Below are 21,853 nucleotides of genomic sequence, written 5' to 3' on the forward strand. Positions count from 1 at the left end.
GAACTCCTTCGATCGATGTGTGCCGACTTCTCGGATGCTCTAGATCATTTGCACAATTACTTGAGAGGTTGATGGATCTCCCTCTGAAATTTGGTGGACTCACGACACTCGTGGCACACCAATCTCACTTCCCGAACTCTAGGTAGAAACCCTAGGGTACACACCAAAAACCCTGCGCCCAATTTTCTCTCTTTTCTTTCTTTTTTTCTCGGAAGGTTTTGGACCTTCACCTTATGCAGAAGCCTTCCTCACACCCCAAAGTTTCTCTCCTAAAATTTCTATGCACATCCCACCTTTCTCCTCTTTTTAAAATAATGTCGAACGTGTCTTATCCACATGAGAGGATAAAGACAAGAGGTTACACATTTGAATTCAAATCAAATTTGAATTCAAACGAAAACCAACTTATCCCTATCCTTTTGGGCATGAGAAGAGAAGGGGCGTGGATCTTTGTGCGTGGAAAATGTTTCACGAGAAACTTTTTCTCGTGTAAGTAATGTGGCGCACAAAATGGATAAGGATGAAAGGGCAAGTGATAAGTTATCCATTCAAATTCAAACATGCTTTGAATTTGAATGGTTAAGTAATTATTTTATCCATCCATATGGTGCACAATTGAGGACATGGGGAATAGTTTTGCGTGAGAAAAATTTCACGAGAAGTTTCTTCTCGTGAATTCAAATGGGTGCAAGGAAGTTGGGTGTCGCAGGGAATTTAAAACAAGGTGGTTTGATTCAAATTGAGCCAACCTAGTTTAAAATAGGTTAAGCACAATTAGACCAGATTAAACCCAACATAATTAGGCTTAATTAGGCTCAATAAAATCCTAATCAAATCAGAAATTAACTAAACCTAACCCCTGATCAAATCAGGGACTAAACCACCTTAGCGATTAGGTCAACATTTAACCTAATCGGGTCAATCCAAACTGAATCCAATTCAATTGGACTTGATCCAAAAATAATTACTCAATCAAATTGAGTTAATTAGTGATTAAATCACTAATTAAACCTCTCATAAATATTGAGTCCAAATCCGATGGGCAATCAGGCATCAGAGACCATCGATATGAAATCCTGATCAAAGAGTTCAATTTTCAAATTCAAAATTTGAAATTCAAAATTTTGACCCCGGTACCCAAAATGTGTGAAACTCATGATTAGAGAATCCTAATTCTCAATCATAGAGTTCCAGATAGATAAGACTCATAATCAACCATCAGATCAGAAAGGAACCTCTAATGTCTGTGACCCCGCAGGTTCGAACCTAAGCCGGTAGCACAGGAACCAATTTCTGTACTAATCGAAGTGACCATCTAGCAATGGTACCCGACGACCGGATAGGTCGAATAATCGCAATCGCAACATTCAGAACCTACGTGAATATGGTTACCGTATAATTCATCCCTTTTGACCCCTGTGTTTAGGACGACTCAGGGTTAAACTGTCAACCCTGATGATATCATCCGAATCGTGCTCAACTCAATTAGTCCTGTGACTCCTCACTAGGACTACCCTGGCCAAAGTTTTGCTAAATTGAAACACGACTGTACACAGCTCCTAAACTGGAGTGGTCAATCCCATCTTGACACACGCACCGACAAGTCAAGTACTTGACTACACCCAGCAGCCTTCCGTCACTGAATTAGAAATTCAGGTAGTCCAGTGCCTAAGTGCAGTGAGTTGCTTGCAAGTCACTGTGGCGGTCTCAGGTCGGAGGGACATTTATACCCATATCCCATCGGAGTAAATCTTGAAAGCAGAAATAGCTCCGGAGTTGGTCACATTCAGTACAGATGTACCATTACATCTCACCTGTATGCCATACCAGTATCTCCACACTCTTTGGTTATGAGGACAACCAACCCATATGGCACACAACGACCTATGCTCGATAAACGTTGTCGTCCTTGGTAACAATGTATCATTTGGTTGCGAACATGTTTAAGGACTAAGCGACAAATCCTCTTTTGTCGAGTCTAAATAGTCCTAAGGACTTCACCACAACACAGGAGTTCATTAGAAGATGAAATATTTGTGATGAAAAAATACCAAAATAACTTTTATTTATTTATAATTCATGTACTAATACAAAAAGGAGCACAACCGTCAACAGACTGACGATTGGCTTTGGGATACTATTCCCAACAACCTCCCACTTGGCCTAAAGCCTATCGATGCAGTATCTAATACCCATCTTCGACTTGTAGTCGTTGAACTCCTTCACCGCAATGGCTTTAGTGAATGGGTCGGCCAGGTTCTCCTTTCCGTCGATCTTCTGAAGGTCGACGTCACCTCGATCCACGATCTCCCGGATGAGATGGTAGCGGCGCAGAATATGCTTCGTCCGCTGGTGTGCCTTTGGTTCCTTCGCCTGAGCAATGGCTCCAGAGCTGTCGCAGTAGAGCAGAACTGGACCAACAAGGGAGGGTGCTACTCCGAGCTCGGTGATGAATTTTCTCAGCCACACCGCTTCTTTGACAGCATCTGATGCAGCAATATACTCCGCCTCGCATACTGAATCAGCCACAGTGTGCTGCTTGGAACTCTTCCAGCAGACAGCCCCACCATTAAGGGTAAAAATAAATTCTGACACACTCTTGCTATCATCACGATCAGACTGGAAACTAGAGTCTATAAATCCTATAAGTCTCAAGTCTGATTCACCATATATAAGCCACTGGTCCTTAGTATTTCTTAAATACTTCAGGATGGTTTTAACAACCTTCCAGTGATTCTCTCCTGGATCAGATTGATATCTACTCACTACCCCTAGTGAGTATGCCACATCTGGTCGTGTACATGTCATGGCATACATGATAGATCCCACTGTCGAAGCATATGGAATCCTACCCATACGCTCTCTCTCTTGAGGTGTTGTCGGACAATCCCTCTTCGAGAGAGAAATTCCATGGCCTATCGGTAGATAGCCTTTCTTGAAATTTTCCATGCTGAACCTTTTCAGCATAGTATCAATGTACGTGGACTGGGATAAGTCAAGCAACTTTTTGGATCTATCCCTACAGATCCTCATCCCTAGGATGTAGGAAGCTTCTCCCAGATCCTTCATGGAGAACTGTGACGATAGTCAAATCTTTATTCCCTGTAATGCAGGGACATCATTCCCGATTAAGAGAATGTCATCCACATACAATACAAGAAATACTACTTCTGGACCATTAGCCCACTTATAAATGCAGGGCTCTTCTCCGTTCTTAACGAAGCCATACATTTTGATCGTCCTATCAAAATGTATGTTCCAAATCCGAGATGCCTACTTAAGTCCATAAATGGACCTCTGTAGCTTGCACACCTTAGACTCATCTGTGGATGTGAACCCTTCAGGTTGTATCATATACACCTCTTCGTCCAGCTCTCTGTTTAGGAAAGCTATCTTCACATCCATCTGTCAGATTTCATAGTCCAGATGGGCAGCTATCGCAAGCATAATCCGAATGGATTTGAACATTGCCACAGGAGAAAATGTCTCGTCATAGTCTATACCATAACATTGACGATATTCCTTGGCAACCAGACGGGCTTTATAGGTCTCCACATTTCCGTCTGCGCCCCTCTTCCTTTTGAAGACCCACTTACACCCTATGGGTTTTACTCCTTCGGATGGGTCAACCAATGTCCACACATCGTTGATCTTCATGGACTCCATTTCGGATTTCATGGCCTCTAGCCATTTCTCAGAGTCAGGTCTCTGCATTGCATCCATGTAGGTGATCGGATCCTCATCGTTTTCATCAAGTTCGACAGGATCACCATCTCGGACCAAGAAACCATAATATCTGTCTGGTTGATGTGGTACTCTACCAGACCGCCTTAAGGGTGCATAATCAATGGGCTCCGGATCTGATCTAATCAAATCCGGTTTAGGTTCAGTAACATGTGTCGATTTTTTCACCTGTCGAACTTCGTCAAGTTCGACTTTAGAGGCAACAGTTCCTTCACTAAGGAACTCCTTTTCTAAAAAGATTGCCTTAAGGCTGACAAACACCTTTTGCTCATCAGCAAGGTAGAAATAATACCCTTTGGTCTCTTTTGGGTACCCTATAAAATTACACTTGTCAGACCTAGGTCCAAGCTTGTCTGTAATTAAACGTTTAACATAAGCCGGACACCCCCAAACCCTAAGGTGCGAGAGTACTGGCTTACGTCCTATCCATATCTCATATGGAATTTTGGCTACAGACTTACTCGGAACTCTATTTAGAAGGTAACAAGTCGATTCGAGCGCATATCCCCAGAGGAAGATCGGCAGACCAGCAAACCCCATCATGGATCGAACCATGTCTAACAGGGTCCGATTCCTCCTTTCAGACACACCATTATGCTGTGGTGTTCCAGGAGGAGTCCACTGAGAGAGAATCCCATTCTCTCCTAGATACGTCAGAAACTCATTGGAAAAGTATTCACCTCCTCGATCAGATCGAAGAGTTTTAATACACTTTCCAGTTTGTTTTTCTACCTCATTTCGGAATAGTTTGAACAATTCAAATGATTCCGACTTATGCTTCATTAAATAGACATACCCATACCTAGATAGGTCGTCTGTGAAGGTTATAAAGTAGAAAAATTCACCTCTTGCACTTAAGCTCATGGATCCACATACATCAGAATGTACCAGACCTAAGAGTTCACTGGCTCGCTCACCTTTTCCAGTAAAAGGTGACTTGGTCATCTTCCCAAGAAGACAGGACTCACAGGTTGGAAGTGATTCACAATCACTAACCTAAAGAATTCCTTCTTGAGCCAACCTGTTTATCCTGTTCTTATTGATATGATCTAGCCTACAGTGCCAAAGGTAGACTTCTGACACATTATCTATTCTAGAGCATTTACCGAATTTTTGAACCACATTAACAGGCTGTGATAGTAAGTAAATTCTATTATTTAATTGTCCAACAAATATTGTAACACCATTCAAAATGATATTGTAAATATTTCTTTTTATTAAAAAATCATAACCGTACATGGTCAAAAGGCCTACAGAAATAATATTTAATAAAAAACTTGGACAATAGTGACATTCACTCAGAATTACATTACGAGAATTGATTACAAGACTCATGATTCCTAAAGCTAGAACTGGAACTTTGCTTCCATCTCCAACATTCAGGAACCTCTCGCCTTCATCAAATCTCCTACTGACCTGCAGACCCTGCATCGAATTACAAATATGATAAGGGCTTTCGGTATCCAATACCCAGGCAGTAGTATCACAAATCGAAAAGTTGCAAGGAGTTATCATATAATTACCTTGCTTCTTCTTTGGCCTGTTCGGGTCCAGGGAGGCAATGTATTGAGGACAGTTCCTCTTCTAATGCCCGTGCTTCTTGCAAAAAAAGCACTCCGCCTGGCTCTGGTCGTGCTTGCGCTTCTTGGTCTGACCCCGTGCTACTGTCCCAGCATGAGATTGCACCTTCTTATTTTTCTTCTTCTTGTTCTTCTTCCCCTTTCCAAAGGGTTGACGACGAGAAGAACACCCTCCCACTACATTCACCGACTCCTTATGGAGTTGGTGATCCTTCTCAAAGTTCTGCAGCAACCCCAACAATCTGTGGTAGTTTACTGCAGGCTTTGTCATTCGAAAATGAGTAAGAAATGGGAGGAAGGACTTGGGCAAGGAATTAAGGATCGCATCCTTACCGAGCTGCTCGTGCAGAGGAAAGCCCAATTTGCTTAGGCGCTCAACCATCTCGATCATGTACAGTACATGATCAGTGACTGAGGCCCCATCCCTCATCCGAGCATTGAAAATGGCACAACTAGTTTTGTGCCTTTCAACGTCGTCAGACGTGCCAAAGGAGTCGTTCAACATTTGAAGCATCTCCTGTGGCTGGGCGTTCTCAAACTTTCGGTTGAACTCATCATTCATTGCTGCCATCATAATACATCGAACGGTGGTGCGGTCATTGAGCCACTTCAAGTAAGTGTCTCGGATCGCCTTACTAGCGTTCGGAGCTGGCTCCTCAGGTGCTGGATCCGTTACTACATAAAGGATCTGCTCATGCTCAAGGACGATTTTCAATTTTCGATACCAGCTATCGAAATTGGGTCCCATGAGCTTGTCATTATCTAATAATGATCGGAGCGACAAGGTAGTGGCCATAGCTGCTTAAAGGAAAACGAGACCTCTATTAGTACATAAATTAATACTAAAGACTTGGATTTTAGTCTAAAGTTTTTTTCAATATTTTTACGAACTGGTAGCCTCATCCTCCAATTCGAGGAATTACTTTAATTCCTTAATGGGTACTAGAATCCACACAGACTACACACGAGCCCAACTTTGGTTGGTCAACCCATGTGCATCTATGGGTAGGTTCTTAACCAGTTGTTTCTCTAAACAACTTCTAGTAATTGATTTTGCCCTAGAACCTAATCAGTAGGCTTTGGCCTCCACTGAAAAGATCTGGTTAGGTCCAACCATTAACATGACTTAATTTAGTGAATCAGACCAATAAATGATCAGGTCCGACTTTGGCCGGCCAACCTAACCACCATCAGAAAGACTCAATCAAATTATCATATTATGAATAATAATTCCATTAGCCAATGAGCACCAGGCCTTTGGGCCTCCAATGATCATTGAACTAATGGACTCATTATCACTCACTTAATGGGAGGCTATGACTTAGTTATCATTATAACTTAATCATTTTAGGGACCTAATAATTTTGAGGATTTTATTAAAGAATAGTAGAGAAGAAATCATCCAGCCAATTTCAATCCTCCCACTGACTTCACCAAGTCAGATTAAAAAAGGATTTAATTAAAGCTGGCATTAGGAGCACCTAAATCAGTCACACTGATTTACCTAATGACATGGGTGAGCTCTAATCACCAAGTGATCTAATCAAAATCTAACTTACCAGATTGGCCAAGTAAGTGAGATCAGTGGTGGGGATTTGCCATTAACTCGTCAATGATCGAATCAATGCGAGTAGCTCCCGCTTAAGAACCACTGATCAAAACTGCCGAACTTACCTTAGACACCAACCGGTTCATTAGTTTTAATTTTGATCAACTTAGTAAATAGGGCTCCACCGCGTAACCATGAATTAAGTCCATCTTGGTCTAGTTAAAGACATGGACCCATTCAACTACAACTATTGAAGTTGAGTCTAGAGTATCCTTGACCTAATCTAATTCAACTTTTGATTAGATTTGACCAATTACTCCATTTAGTCCATTTTTTAAACTAACCTTAGGTCTAACCCAATTATGGACTTAATTCATCTAACCCATTGACCCACAAGTTTATGCAATTGTCTTAGGTCTTAATTCACAATTCTAGACCTACTAGACAACACTTAATTCTTTTAATTAAGTACTTGGGCTGATGGGTCAGGGTTTGGCTTTTCGAAAATAATTTTTAAATTTGAAAGATTTTATTTTCTGTTCATCAAATGTGTTAACTCATTTCACAAATGGGTCAGCACATTTCATAAACAGCAATTCTATTGCTCATTTCATAACAGAAAATAACTCAAAATAAATCATAAATTTTCTTTTAGATCTAATCTAACACATTCATGATAAATTTCTTAATTAAGTCCTTTCGCTGCTTCATCGACATGGGATATAATTGCATCGGCACCCCTACCGCCATAGGAGACCCCATCGAATGGGAAGAGAGGGTCTTTAAACCCTACTTTTCTCCTATGACCGGACGGCCATGGCAACCAACCCAATTAGATTACTTGCTACTTGGATCAAGTATATCTAAATATACCAATTTCAAAATTTAAATTTTAAATTTTAAATTTTAAATTTCAAATTTCAAATTTTAAATTTCAAATTTGAGATTTCAATCAAATTTCGAATTTCGAATTTTCAATCTTTGAATTTTAAATTTTGAATTTTGAATTTCAAATTTCGAATTTCAAATTTCAAATTTCAAATTTGAGATTTCAACCAAATTTCAAATTTCAAATTTTAAATTTTGAATTTTGAATTTCGAATTTTAAATTTCAAATTTGAGATTTCAACCAAATTTCAAATTTTGAATTTTGAATTTCAAATTTGAAACTTCTAACAAATTTCAAATTTCAAATCTCAAATCTTTTTGAATTTCGAATTTTAAATTTAAACTTATAGATTACACCTTAATCTACGCATGCATATGTATATCATATTCTAGAACCATGCTCTGATACCATTTGAAGCGAAAATTTAGTGCAGGGGCAAAATGGTAATTTTAAAACTTTTTCAAAATTACTATTTTACAGTGAAATTATTAATTAATCTCATTAATTAATACTAATTAATCCTATACTAGGATCTAAATATGATACAACAGCATGCATTTAAATTTAAAATTCAAATTTAAATTAGTAAACCTTTTACAGTACTGTGTTCAGAACACATCACCTTTTACGGATAGTCGATCACCGTAATCTGATCATCATCGGGGGGCTCTGATCGTTACGTCGCAGCCACACAAATGTCTGACCTCTGCGGATCATCCACACGAAGCTCCCGTCTGATCAGCTCCTCACGAATGCTAGTTCGTGATTTCACCCTTTTGATGGCAGATGTTGATCGAACTCCTTCGATCGATGTGTGCTGACTTCTCGGATGCTCCAGATCATCTGCACAATTGCTTGAGAGGCTGATGGATCTCTCTCTGAAATTTGGTGGACTCACGACACTCGTGGCACACCAATCTCACTTCCCGAACCCTAGGTAGAAACCCTAGGGTACACACCAAAAATCCTACGCCAAATTTTCTCTCTTTTCTTTCTTTTTCTCTCGGAAGGTTTTGGACCTTCACCTTACGCAGAAGCCTTCCTCACACCCCAAAGTTTCTCTCCTAAAATTTTTACGCACGTCCCACCTTTCTCCTCTTTTTAAAACAACGTCGAACGTGTCTTATCCGCGTGAGAGGATAAAGACAAGAGGTTACATATTTGAATTCAAATCAAATTTGAATTCAAACGAAAACCAACTTATCCCTATCATTTTGGGCATGAGAAGAGAAGGGGCGTGGCTCTTTGTGCATGAAAAATGTTTCACGAGAAACTTTTTCTCGTGTAAGTAATGTGGCGCACAAAATGGATAAGGATGAAAGGGCAAGTGATAAGTTATCCATTCAAATTCAAACATGCTTTGAATTTAAATGGCTAACTAATTATTTTATCCATCCATATGGCGCACAATTGAGGATGTGGGGAAGGGTTTTGCATGAGAAAAATTTCACGAGAAGTTTCTTCTCGTGAATTCAAATGGGTGCAAGGAAGTTGGGTGTCGCAGGGAATTTAAAACAAGGTGGTTTTATTCAAATTGAGCCAACATAGTTTAAAATAGGTTAAGCACAATTAGACCAGATTAAACCCAACATAATTAGGCTTAATTAGGTTCAATAAAATTCTAATCAAATCAAGAATTAACTAAACCTAACCCCTGATCAAATCAGGGACTAAACCACCTTAGCGATTAGGTCAATATTTAACCTAATCGGGTCAATCCAAACTGAATCCAATTCAATTGGACTTGATCCAAAAATAATTACTCAATCAAATTGAGTTAATTAGTGATTAAATCACTAATTAAACCTCTCATAAATATTGAGTCCAAATCCGATGGGCAATCAGGCATCAGAGACCATCGATATGAAACCCTGATCAAAGAGTTCAAATTTCAAATTCAAAATTTGAAATTCAAAATTTTGACCCAGGTACCCAAAATATGTGGAACTCATGATTAGAGAATCCTAATTCTCAATCATAGAGTTTCAGATAGATAAGACTTATAATCAGCCATCAGATCAGAAAGGAACCTCTAATGTGTGTGACCCCGTAGGTTCGAACCTAAGTCGGTAGCATAGGAATCAATTTCTGTACTAATCGAAGTGATCATCTAGCAATGGTACCCGACGATCAGATAGGTCGAATAATCACAATCGTAATATTCAGAACCTACGTGAATATGGTTACCGTATAATTCATCCCTTTTGACCCCTGTGTTTAAGATGACTCAGGGTTAAACTGTCAACCCTGATGATATCATCCGAATCGTGCTCAACTCAATTAGTCCTGTGACTCCTCACTAGGACTACCCTGGCCAAGGTTTTGCTAAATTGAAACACGACTGTACACAGCTCCTAAACTGGAGTGGTCAATCCCATCTTGACACACGCACCGACAAGTCAAGTACTTGACTACACCCAGCAGCCTTCCGTCACTGAATTAGAAATTCAGGTAGTCCAGTGCCTAAGTGCAGTGAGTTGCTTGCAAGTCACCGTGGCGGTCTCAGGTCGGAGGGATATTTATACCCATATCCCATCGGAGCAAATCTTGACAGCAGAAATAGCTCCGGAGTTGATCACGTTCAGTGCAGATGTACCATTATATCTCACCTGTATGCCATACCAGTGTCTCCACACTCTTTGGTTATGAGGACAACCAACCCATATGGCACACAATGACCTATGCTCGATAAACGTTGTCGTCCTTGATAACAATGTATCATTTGGTCGCGAACATGTTTAAGGACTAAGCGACAAATCCTCCTTTGTCGAGTCTAAATAGTCCTAAGGACTTCACCACAACACAGGAGTTCATTAGAAGATGAAATATTTGTGATGAAAAAATACCAAAATAATTTTTATTTATTTATAATTCATGTACTAATACAAAAAAGAGCACAACCGTCAACAGGCTGATGATTGACTTTGGGATACTATTCCCAACAGAGGTCTCATCAAAAATTTAAGCACATCGAGCAACGATTTCACCTCATCCATGATTACCTCGAGAAAGAATACATCGAGGTGAAGAGTCAACATCGTAGACAACGTGACTGACCCACTAATGAAGCTGTTGACCCAGCAAAAGACTAAAGCCCACTATGAGAAGATGGAACTTAAATTTATAGCCAATTAACTTTAGATCAAGTGGGAGTTTGTTAGATGTATGTCCTAGAAGTCAGATTGGCTGACACTTGTAAAATACTTTTAGGATACTATTTATAATTTAACTTTGATATTAATAAAATTAGATTATTTTTATTCACATTATATTTAATAGCATCTATAAATCGTCTATTAGATTAATAGATAAGATAACACGTATTCTCAAGAGCTGAAAATTTGAGACATGTGCTAATCTTAGTTAACTCATAAATTACTCTCAATCGTAGGATCACTACGGAAACAGTGATCGATCTAGAAGATTGATGTACGATTATTTTTTTTAGATAGATGAGTCTGGAGTCTACGGTGTGGAGACATCAGAGTAAAAGTATAGATGTTTGTTAAGAACAAGGGTACTGAATATGATCATTTACGAACAGTCATAAAAATATCTATTTTTTCGTCAGTGACATGTTCATAGCTATAGTTGTGTATTTAGTTCTCTGATCTGAGATGCATCGGTAGTTCATCTTGAAGGTACTGCAGTTTAACTACATCATAACTTGATCTCCTAGTCATATAGAGTCTTGAGGTGTATGTTGGCTGCAGTATGATCATTGTAGAAATTGGATTGCATCAAGATAAGATCTATCGATCTCGATAGAGGAGCGATCCCATGTAAATCATGAGATTGAGTCCAAAAATTCATGGCCATGGTAGTGTAAAAGATAGAAAAGAGTTTCTATTAGATTTTACATCAGACTCGAATCGATTGATTCTATCATATGACAGATGTGAGGTTTGACGAGTTTATCTTGATCTTGATTCTATCGAAACTCACGATAGAAGAATCAAATCACACGGTAACTACACCTAAAGGACCATCCTTCAGTTCTGCTAGATTGCCACTATATATTGTTAGGTGTCACTAGTTGATTGTGGGACTAATTAAAATTATTTCGATGATCAATAATTATAATTGACTGAATTGAAAAGAATTTTGATCCGTCGAAAAAAATTTCGATGATGTTGTTGATAGAGATCACAATATATTTTACTACCATACAGAATTGTGCCTATGGAGTCACACAAATAAGAGTTTTGGTCTTGGATTGCACAATTAGGCTAAATATAGCCTAATTGGATTAGGGGCAATTGAGTCCTAGCTTTGGGTCTAAGAAAATCATATTAGCACATGGTTAAATCCATTTTCTCCTCTTCAATTTTGGATCCTATAAGATAGAATTTAATCAATTTGGTGCAAGTTTCAATTGGAATCCAAATATTGGTTCACGAATTTAACCTAATTAGGTTGGGTTTGTGGGGGCGCCAAATGTTGGCACCACCCAATATTTTTCGACCATGTGATGGGGCACACCCATATGGATTGGATCCATGTGTGTGTCACCCAAATCAGATAAGAGAGAAAGAGAGTGATAAGTCTCATCCATTAGTGGATGAGGATAAGAGATTTGATCTCACTTGAATTTAAATTTAGATTAGAATTCAACTTCAAATTTAAATCGTTTGAATTCAAAATGAAGGTTGATTGAAATGAGATGATAACAATCTTATCCTATCTCCATGTCAATTTGAATTTTTCATTATTTTTGTATAATAAAACAAGGAAGAAATCAGATTGGGGCGGACTTAGGAGAGTCCTTCTGTTTTAAGACGTCTGATCTGATCAGATTCCTATAAAAAGAGATTCTTTTTGATTGACCAAAGAGGTTACAACAAATAGATCATTTTTCATGCCTCCCTTCCTCCTTTCCATGCCTCCTCCCTCTTTTCTCTCTATTCTCTATCCCTCTTCCATGTTCCAGGATGTTGGACGAGCCATCTAGTGGGTTCAAGATGTCGAACACCGTCAGTTCTATGCGGAGAGTCAAAAAAGCTGCGATCAAGAGCTAATCAAAATCCTATCGGAGATCAAATTTGAATTTGATCAAAGAACTTGTAATTCCACCTAAGAGTAGGTGGATTGATCGAGGAGAAGACATCCTAGATTAAGTCTGAGTGGATAACTATAGAAGTCGGACACGTGCGCGGCTCCACAGCAAACCTCAGAGGTCATTGGATCATCAATCGTGAAGATCATCTATCCGCACACGGTGATAAGATCACCTCTTATCTCTTATGCATGCTGATTTCTATTATTTAGTATATTATTTATTATGATTTTATCTGATTTGGATCTAAATCTCGCACGTCGGATTGGATAAAAAAAATTTAAATTCCATTGCATCTGATCCGAACCGATCTGGTGCACCATCCGATCCTTCACCTCCCACTTTCGAGTCCGAAGCATTTTCATTGCTTTGGTCAAGGAAAGTAGTCAATAAGAAGTCGAAATATCTAATATATCTAGAGTAGATCGGAAGTCAAAATATCGAAATAGATTAGAAGTCGAAATATCTGAAGTAGATCATAAGCTAAACCTTGGCAGTAAATCTTGCCAAGCTAATGTCGTCATCATTTTTGGCCTGCCATGCGGCCATATGGAGTCCCGAAAGAGTTAGCCCCTTTGTAATCGATTAGCTAGAGCCAGAGCTCATACCTTTTATTAGGTCGAGTCTCATTCAATCAAATCGAATCATCTTGAGTTAAAGCTCGCATCTTTTATTATGTCGGTGTTCAGCCAACCAAGTCGAATCATCTGAGTCAGAGCTCGTATGTGTCATGGGTTGGTTCTCATCCAACCAAGTCGAATAGTGATTCATAGAGGTCTTTCTCAATTGACCGAGATTACTTCAGTTGTTGTAGCTCAATGTGGTTCAAGATGGATCTTTTGTTGCTTTACATTAAATATCATTTCCATAATAGGAAGACAAAAAGAGAATGAAATATATGTTGAAAGTTGGAGGGCTAAAGATTCAAACCCCCAACCTGCCAAACTGTTGCTACCAAAATCCAACCCGATTAGATCCATCTGGAGGGCATTGTTTGATCCATGATGGTAAAAATATAATCTACCTTGGAGTCACTGATCTACATACCAAAAGAATAAAAAAGCTTATCAAATTGGCTCTGGTCTGATCCTCTGATACTTAAGTCAGATCAGACTTTGAAAGAATAAGAATAAAGAGAATATAATAAAATATTATAATATATAATGTTAACCTATTCTGGTCAGCTCATTTGGACCTTTTTAGAATTTGATTAGGTCAACTTATCCGCCTTTCTAATGAGATCGACTTACTCGATCTTCTTAGCCTACTCAGCCTTCTCAGATTTGCCTTCCTCGATCTTTTCAGCCTCCTCGGCCTTCCTTCTCGGCCTTGTCAATCTTCTCAAATTTTCTCTCCGATCTTCTTGGATTTTCTCCTCGACCTTTCGTCTTAGCCTTATTCATCTTCCCAAATTTTCTCCTCGATCTATTTGGATTTTCTTCTCAGCCTTCTTTCTCGACTTTGTCACCCTTCTCGAATTTTCTCTTCGACTTTTCTTCTCGATCTTATCAGCCTTCTTAGATTTTCTCCTTCCCCTTTCTTCTCGGCCTTGTCGAATTTTCTCCTCGACCTTCTCAGATTTCTTCCTCGGCCTTCTTTCTCGATTTTATCGATCTTCTCGGATTTCCTCTTCGACTTTCCTTTTTAGTCTTATAAATCTTTTTAGATTTCCTCCTCGGCCTTTTCGAATTTTCTCTTCGACCTTTCTTCTCAACCTTGTAACCTCTTGGAATTTTCTTCTCATCCTTCCTTAGCGCCACTACGAGAAATTAACATATTAGCGACAGCATTTTCGCCGTCTCTATTAATCGATATTAGCAACGGTATTACCAATGAAAAATTATCTGTCGCTAATGACAGTTTTATCGACGGCTATTAGTGACAGTAAAAAAGCCATCACTAATAAATATTTTTACCGACAACCAATTACGATCAAAAAATAAGCCATCATAAAAATATTTATTAAACTTATTAGTGATGGTGGGAAGAGTATTACAGACGACGATTTTCATCACTAATAACCATTAGCGATGGAACTATTAGCAACAGAAAAATCCATCACAAAAAATAAAAAAAAAATTATTTATTAAACTTATTAATGACCTCGAAAAGAATATTAGCGATACATTCTCTGTGGTGTATCTGAAAAAACTACTTCTCATCTCTTTGTTAAGTATTCATTCACTTGGTCACTTCTATATGCTTTCAAGTTACAGTTCAACATCAAAGATTGGCCAACCAATTTCAATGATTATTGATCATCTTAGAGAAGAAAGATTTTCAATACTACAACAAAAAGAGTAGGGGATCAACTCATTGCAGCTTTGTGTTAAAAAGTGTGGTTGGAAAGAAACAGTAGGATCTTTTTAATGAAAAAACACGTTATATATATATTCAATCCTTCAAAGAATACTCCATAGATTCAAGATGTGAGAGAACCTTTGCTCTTCAAAGAGGTTTACCGGACATGAGGCTTTGTGGACTAAATTGCAGGGATTACTTTCAAGCTCCTCAAGGTCCAGTGGAACTACAAGCATATGAAGTCTCTGCAGCCCCATTGTTTGGTTGAACTGAAAATTATGGACAAAAGATGAATAAAGAAGAGTTTTTCACATTTATCTCCGGTCTATTGGATTTTTTTGTCACATACAAATGAGCATATTTTTGTTATTTTAACTATTGCTGTAACCTCAATGCTCTTGCTTGGAAGAGCATATCTTTCTTAATATTTTGCTCTTTGCTCTATCCTTGTTTATCTTTTCTGTTGTATATATCTATTTGAATAAAAATCGGATGGCAATTCATTGCTTCCCTTTTCCATCAAAAAAACATTGCTTAGATTTTATAAGGTTCCATCGAGAATAGATCTTTAGATATATTGAAACAAAGGTGGCAATTTTGCGGAAACCACCACACAGAAGAGTCAAAAGAAACTTTTCAACATATAAGATAAAATGTTATTCCTCGAGTCCGTCGAGCCACCCAGAAATTAATTCCAGAAGAACATATCTCCAGATATTATAAAGCAACAAAAAAAAAAAAAAAAGAAACTACTTTTCCAATATTACAGAATTACTGATGATGTCAGAAAAACATCTCAAAAAGGAATTATAATTGCCTGGATGTAAAAGAAGTAGACAAACCAATCTGTGACGCACCATATCCATATTTCTTGTTCAGCATGGTTGAGAATCAAGACAAGAAACTAAATGCCCAAACTTAAAAAATAAAAAAATGCAACAATAAGACTTTATTTCGATAAACAGAAAAAATAGTATAGAAGAAGCATAAGAACCTTAAAATGAAAAAGGAACAGCGTTATAAGACTGAAGATACTTAATCATTTGGAAATAAAATTTATAAATTCGAGTAAAGAATGGTGTTTAATAACTTCAATTTACTAAAAGGGAAGGATTGAGTGGCCAAATTAATAACCAAATAGGATAACTAACCAAAGAAATGAATCGGCATGGGCCCTTTTTAGATTGATTATGAGATGCTCAAGATATGTAATTCCGTTTGACTGTGGGTGCTTAGCTTGGCAAGCAGGAATGCCCAAGTTTAAACTTTGAGAGTATGCAAGGTCCTAATATAATGGAAGGACCAGGTCCATGATTCATGTGGATTGTGGGAAATTGTATCATACTCCCTTTTGAAAATGATTATGACTCAGCCATAGTGTGCGACTGTGTTTGAGATTGGACTCCGAATCTGGCAAGAATGCTAAGACTTACACCGGAAGAACATGTGAGGATCCGTATAGGTATGCATACAATATCATATTGAATTTGTATTAAGGAGATTTTTGGCACTTAAACAAAACTAAACAAACCAAATAATACTTCTAGCTAGTTTTTTCTGAATACAATATTAGGCCATTACATATATTGTCCATCACCGTTACCCTCTGAACTTCAAAAAGGCCTTTTAAGCGCCCCCAGGAATATTGGCATTACCATGTCAACATAGCGTGCAAGAGAGGTGTATGATATTCCTAAACTTTTATATCAAAAAAAAAATACATATATATTCTTAAACTTGACTTTTCCTTCTACTAAAATGTTTGTGCTTGGATCAATGCTCCTTATGCTTTGAAATGGTGTGTGATAAAAGTCGGGGTGGTTGTTCCTTGATGACAAAGTAAGGGCTCGAAAAATGAAATGAGACACAATATTTTATTTATTTTTGAAAAATATGATAGGGATGACACCTGGATTTAAATCCAGATGGGTTTATGAGTCGTAAGGCGGAAAGACCTAGTGAAGTTGACCTGGCGCGCAGGTCACAAGCATCTAATGTTGCATCCTCGCCCGCCCCTGCTTCCCTTCGTCCTTTGTAGGCATTTGTCAGCCGCAGCCTCATGGGAAATACTTTGACGGTTTCCCCCACCAGCGCTCCAACTGGATTTGGGCTGGGCTGAAACCCATATCAAACAATCCAACGAAGCTCTACGTCCGTTCTGCGGCTTCTGCCAGACCCCAAAGCCTAGCTTTTGCAACGGAAGCTCCACCCAGAGTCAACAATAAGACATCAGGAGGTGAATTCTTTTTTTGTGCAAAAAATTTTGGAGTAGAACAATTCACGGTTGCTTGCTTGGACCGTCTTATTATTTTGACATTGTCCAAAGAGAAAATTATGGCGTAGATTCTTGTTTTCCAGCTTTGTGTTTCCCAATTCCTGTGATGATTTAAGTGAAAGAAAGCACTAGTATTATCTCGTTTCTCTTCATGCATCAGAGACTTTAATCCAAAGTGATAGCTTCTAGCTTGGGCGCTTAAAGATTTAGGAAGTATCTTCGTTCTCTGCAATACTGATCAAGCCGGTAAGTCTTGCCTCTGGCCTTCTTTTTCCTCTTGATATATGCTTGGCTTTAGAACCGAAGCAATTATAAGTAGTTCGAGATTTTTCTTTGAGATCACCAGGGTTCTTACCGAAACACAGTTCCTACAAACGTACCTCAAGCATGCTGGCTTTCATCTCCTCTTCAGTCTAGTACTTTATGCTGAATCTCAATCATTACCGGCTAAAAGAAACAGAGAACAACTTCAATATTAACAACTTATCGTGGAATCCCCACAAAACAATCCTAAAATTGAGAGATAGTTTTATGAATCAACTGAAATTAAATTTATGGAGTATGCTTAAAAAAACAGAGAGAGAGAGAGAGAGAGAAAATGGACTCGTTCAAAATTGAAAAATTAGATGAGAGCACAGGTTTATCTTATGTTATCTTAATCTTACCTGTTGTGTGGATGTAAAAGGATCAACGGGAAGAATATGGTGAGAGAAAGAGAGCGAGAGAGAAGAGGGTTGGGGGGAGCAGCGAGGGAAGAAGAGAGAAGGGATATGACAAAATTGATCCAGAAGGCTGTCGATAAGTGGCGTGACAGCTGCGGACGTCAGTGGCGTCCTTCTCCTCAATCAATACTGAGGCGTTTGGTTTCCGAAGAGGAAGTCAGAAATATGCTTGGTTCATTCTGGAAATACGTTGGACCAGCAATTGGTACCTTTCAGAACTGAGCTGTGACCATATGGGAACACGGCAGCTAGTTTGGAACGAGTTAAAACCTACAAAATATGTTATTATTCTTAAATTGCAGTTATTCATATCAACCAGAAAAAGTGTGTGCCGAAAGACATTTGAACTAGATGTTCTTCAATTTTCTGACTGGCATAGTGTGATTCCTAGCCAAAAAAATAAGAAGCAGGTGGCATAACCTCCTTTTTTTTTTCCCCCTCAAAAATAATAATTAGAAGAAGAAGAAGAAGAAGGCACGGTTAGGTGAATGACTTCTTATTTCCGAGCTCATAACTGGACCATATAATCTTTGGTCTATAAGAGTATGTTCTAGTTGGCGAGTTGCACAAAATTCTGCAATGTGTATCAAAGCACACAATCACTGAATGATTTACAGTGAGAATTTAATATGATGCAGAAGAAGAGTCACCTTCTTGAAGCACATCAATTTGCACAATGAATGTCTTATGCATGCATAAATCATGACATTTTATCCTTTTTTAAAAAAAAAAATTCAAAGCCTAATCCTGCAAATGCATTTCTCTGTATCCCAAGTCACCATTTTCTCGCTCCTCCTTGTAAAGATCCTCTCTGCTTATCCTTTAGTTTATTCCCTTATCTTCACATTTCGTCGTGTCAGCTATAGATTCCTCTGGCTACCAAATTCACAATCTAATATGGATGATAGTGCCAAACAAGTATTCGAAGATTTCCAGCATACAGCTGCAGCAGTCAGCATCAGTAAGAAATGACTCTTCATAGTTAAATATTTATCATCTTATTGGCCAGAATTTTCATCATATTGTTGCACAATATTTTGCAGTAATTGCAGTGGCAAGTGTGGCCGGGATGGTCGCGATAGTTTTCATTCTCTACAAGTGCCTCGTGGAGCATGGGCTGCCATCAATAAATTTTAACACCAGCGGAGCTACAGCAGCCACATCACAACCTTTTGCAACAATCCCATATTCGCAGATCAAGATGACAACGGTGGAGAATTTTCTCAACGACATTGCTCAAGAGAAACCCATCAGGTTTTCACCCAAGGAGATAGAAATTTTCACCCATAATTATTCCACAAAATTGGGCTCCGGTGGCTTTGGAGCAGTTTACAAGGGAGAACTCCCAAATGGCGTGCCGGTGGCTGTTAAGGTCCTTACAGGAAGCTTGAATAAGAGAGTTGAAGAGCAGTTCATGGCTGAAGTGGGGACGATTGGGAGAACATATCACGTCAATCTAGTGAGGCTCTATGGCTTCTGCTTCGATGCCACGATGAGAGCTCTCGTGTATGAGTACATGGAGAATGGTTCACTTGACAACCACTTGTTCCACGAGGATCCCGAGATCGAATGGGGAACACTACATGAGATTGCAATTGGAACAGCCAAAGGAATCCGATACCTGCATGAGGAGTGCCAGCAGAGGATAATTCACTACGACATAAAGCCTGCGAACATCCTCCTTGATGCAGACTTCAGTCCAAAGGTAGCCGACTTTGGCCTAGCTAAGCTATTAAGCAGGAGAAACACTCATGTGAGCATGACAGGAGGAAGAGGGACGCCAGGCTATGCTGCACCGGAGATGTGGATGCCCTCTCCGGTCACATACAAGTGCGACGTTTATAGTTTTGGCATGCTGTTGTTTGAGATAGTTGGGAAGAGGAGGAATCTCGACATCAGCCTAGGAGAAAGCCAGGAGTGGTTCCCCAGGTGGGTGTGGGAGAAATTTGAGACTGCGCAACTAGGGGTGGTGGCATCAGTTTGTGGAATAAGGGAAGAGGACAGAGAGATGGCAGAGAGAATGTGTCAGGTGGCCTTGTGGTGTGTTCAGTATCAGCCTGAAGCAAGGCCCCCTATGAGCAAAGTGGTCAAGATGCTGGAGGGAGAGATGGAAATCGACCCCCCGTTGAATCCATTCCAGCATTTGCTCACATCTGGGGCAGCTATTGCTAACTGGACTGACAGCAGCGCGGGCTCAACAGCAACTGTAGAAACACGTGATGAAAATCCAAATGAAGACTCCAAGCGTACGACGAGGATGCATGAAATAGAGATGGTAATATGTTCGTCGTGAATTATTGTATGTCTTTTACATGTCTTGAAAGAAGGGATACAATATATTCATGACGAAGTTTCCATGTGAAAAAGAAATTATTGATGTCTCTATTTCATGAGTTTTTATCTTTTTGAATGTGTACCTTTAAATTTCCACTGATTTTTTTCTTTTTTTTTGTACATAAAAGAGTATCATAGCTCAATTGTGATGGCCCGTTCCAGTATACCCAGCTCAATTGTGATGGTCCCGTCCTAATTACGTTTCCTTTTGTACCTAAATAGTATCATAAATCAATTATGATAGTTTGTAGAGATGACAATTTTAATCAATCCAATAGATATCCAATCTGATGGATATTCGATCCAAATAAGATAGATTTTACCCAACCCATTTAAATTTAAAGATGAGTGTGAATTTAGATGAAAATGCGAAACAAATTCGAATCGAATGAAGATAATAATATCCCATCCCAAATCCGACCCCATATCTATATACATATGTACTGAAATAAAAGACTCAAGCCTGATACGAATACGATGTAATGATGGGACAAAGCTTTCATTGAGTTCGTTCTTCTTTCCCAATCGACCCCCACCCCAACACCTCTTCTCCTCTGCCTTAGGTGTGCTTCTCACTTTCTCCATCCATCCGACATCATGAGGTGGGGATCCAAGGATCATTTTTTTGATCTTTCAATAAATAGCATCGATTTCATCATCCACCCCTTCAACCCTTCCGCTTGAGAGTGCACTCATTCATCCCTCCAAGTGCACTCTTCTGCTCCTCCTCTGTCTAACCATGACATCATTTTTCCTGTGCCACGCTTCCATCCATTCGACACTGGCTATCACTCAACCTGGTGATTCTTCCTTTCTCAATTCTAGGATTAGGATTTATATTTTCTAAGGTTAGGATTAGGCATATATGTTTTTTAGCAATTTCCTATCAATTACTTTTTACTGAGAAATGCTATGCGGCACTACCTATTTCCCATCCACCATGGTTCATCAAGAGGCATGCAGCTACCAAGCTGAAGGATGAGCAACATGGTGAATGAGTTAAAATTCTCCTGAGTAGCCTCTCTGCCATCCATCTGGAGATGAATGGTGTCACGCCCCCAATCCGAGATTGTGAATCGAGGGTCGCGGCAACCGCCGCATACTCATGAAGAACTCTCTCCATAAGCATGCAAGGCATCTCATCACGATATCAATGCATCACAGCGAAATAAATTTAAATAATTATTATTCATCTATAATTCAAGTAATTAAATCAAATGTCTTACATCCAATAAAATTTTACTAACAATAAAACAATAGATCTAAGTTTATTGAAGTTGACAATGCTAAATCTCGCCTCTAAAAGCTCTGTCCCAATATTTCTTCCCATGCTCGAAATTAATTATCTGAATCTAAAAAATAGAAAGAAAGGTAATGAGCTAAACAGCCCAGTAAGTAACAAG

At 39.0% G+C, this 21,853-nt stretch overlaps 1 protein-coding gene and 1 long non-coding RNA gene across 3 annotated transcripts; one reads left to right on the forward strand and one right to left on the reverse strand.

The window, feature by feature from the left end:
- Window positions 1-16,966: 16,966 nt before the first annotated feature.
- LOC140853821 (uncharacterized) lies at window positions 16,967-18,223 on the reverse strand. The gene is made up of 2 exons (XR_012136939.1): window positions 18,060-18,223; window positions 16,967-17,841 (listed from the first exon to the last, which is right to left on the reverse strand). It is a non-coding gene; the product is annotated as an uncharacterized lncRNA (long non-coding RNA).
- Window positions 17,204-20,550, forward strand: LOC105039746 (rust resistance kinase Lr10-like). 2 transcript variants are annotated; one of them, XM_073248855.1, is made up of 3 exons: window positions 17,204-17,640; window positions 18,977-19,077; window positions 19,160-20,550. In XM_073248855.1, exons 2-3 carry the CDS (start codon window positions 19,014-19,016, stop codon window positions 20,407-20,409), a joined length of 1,314 nt encoding a protein of 437 aa, XP_073104956.1. In that variant the 5' UTR covers window positions 17,204-17,640; window positions 18,977-19,013; the 3' UTR covers window positions 20,410-20,550. The 2 variants fall into 2 exon arrangements, with proteins under 2 accessions (XP_073104956.1, XP_073104955.1); XM_073248854.1 differs by lacking the exon at window positions 17,204-17,640 and having other exon boundaries at window positions 17,831-19,077.
- Window positions 20,551-21,853: the final 1,303 nt, after the last annotated feature.

This window comes from Elaeis guineensis, chromosome 1, assembly GCF_000442705.2.
Source record: "Elaeis guineensis isolate ETL-2024a chromosome 1, EG11, whole genome shotgun sequence".
NCBI classification, from domain to species: Eukaryota; Viridiplantae; Streptophyta; class Magnoliopsida; order Arecales; family Arecaceae; genus Elaeis; species Elaeis guineensis.

Excerpts from the sequence above, each read along its gene's own strand:
- LOC105039746 (XM_073248854.1), top strand. The coding sequence starts at position 18,819 with ATGACATTTTATCCTTTTTTAAAAAAAAAAATTCAAAGCCTAATCCTG. Across the intron at positions 19,078-19,159 it reads AGCTGCAGCAGTCAGCATCA|TAATTGCAGTGGCAAGTGTG; the intron begins GTAAGAAATGAC and ends AATATTTTGCAG.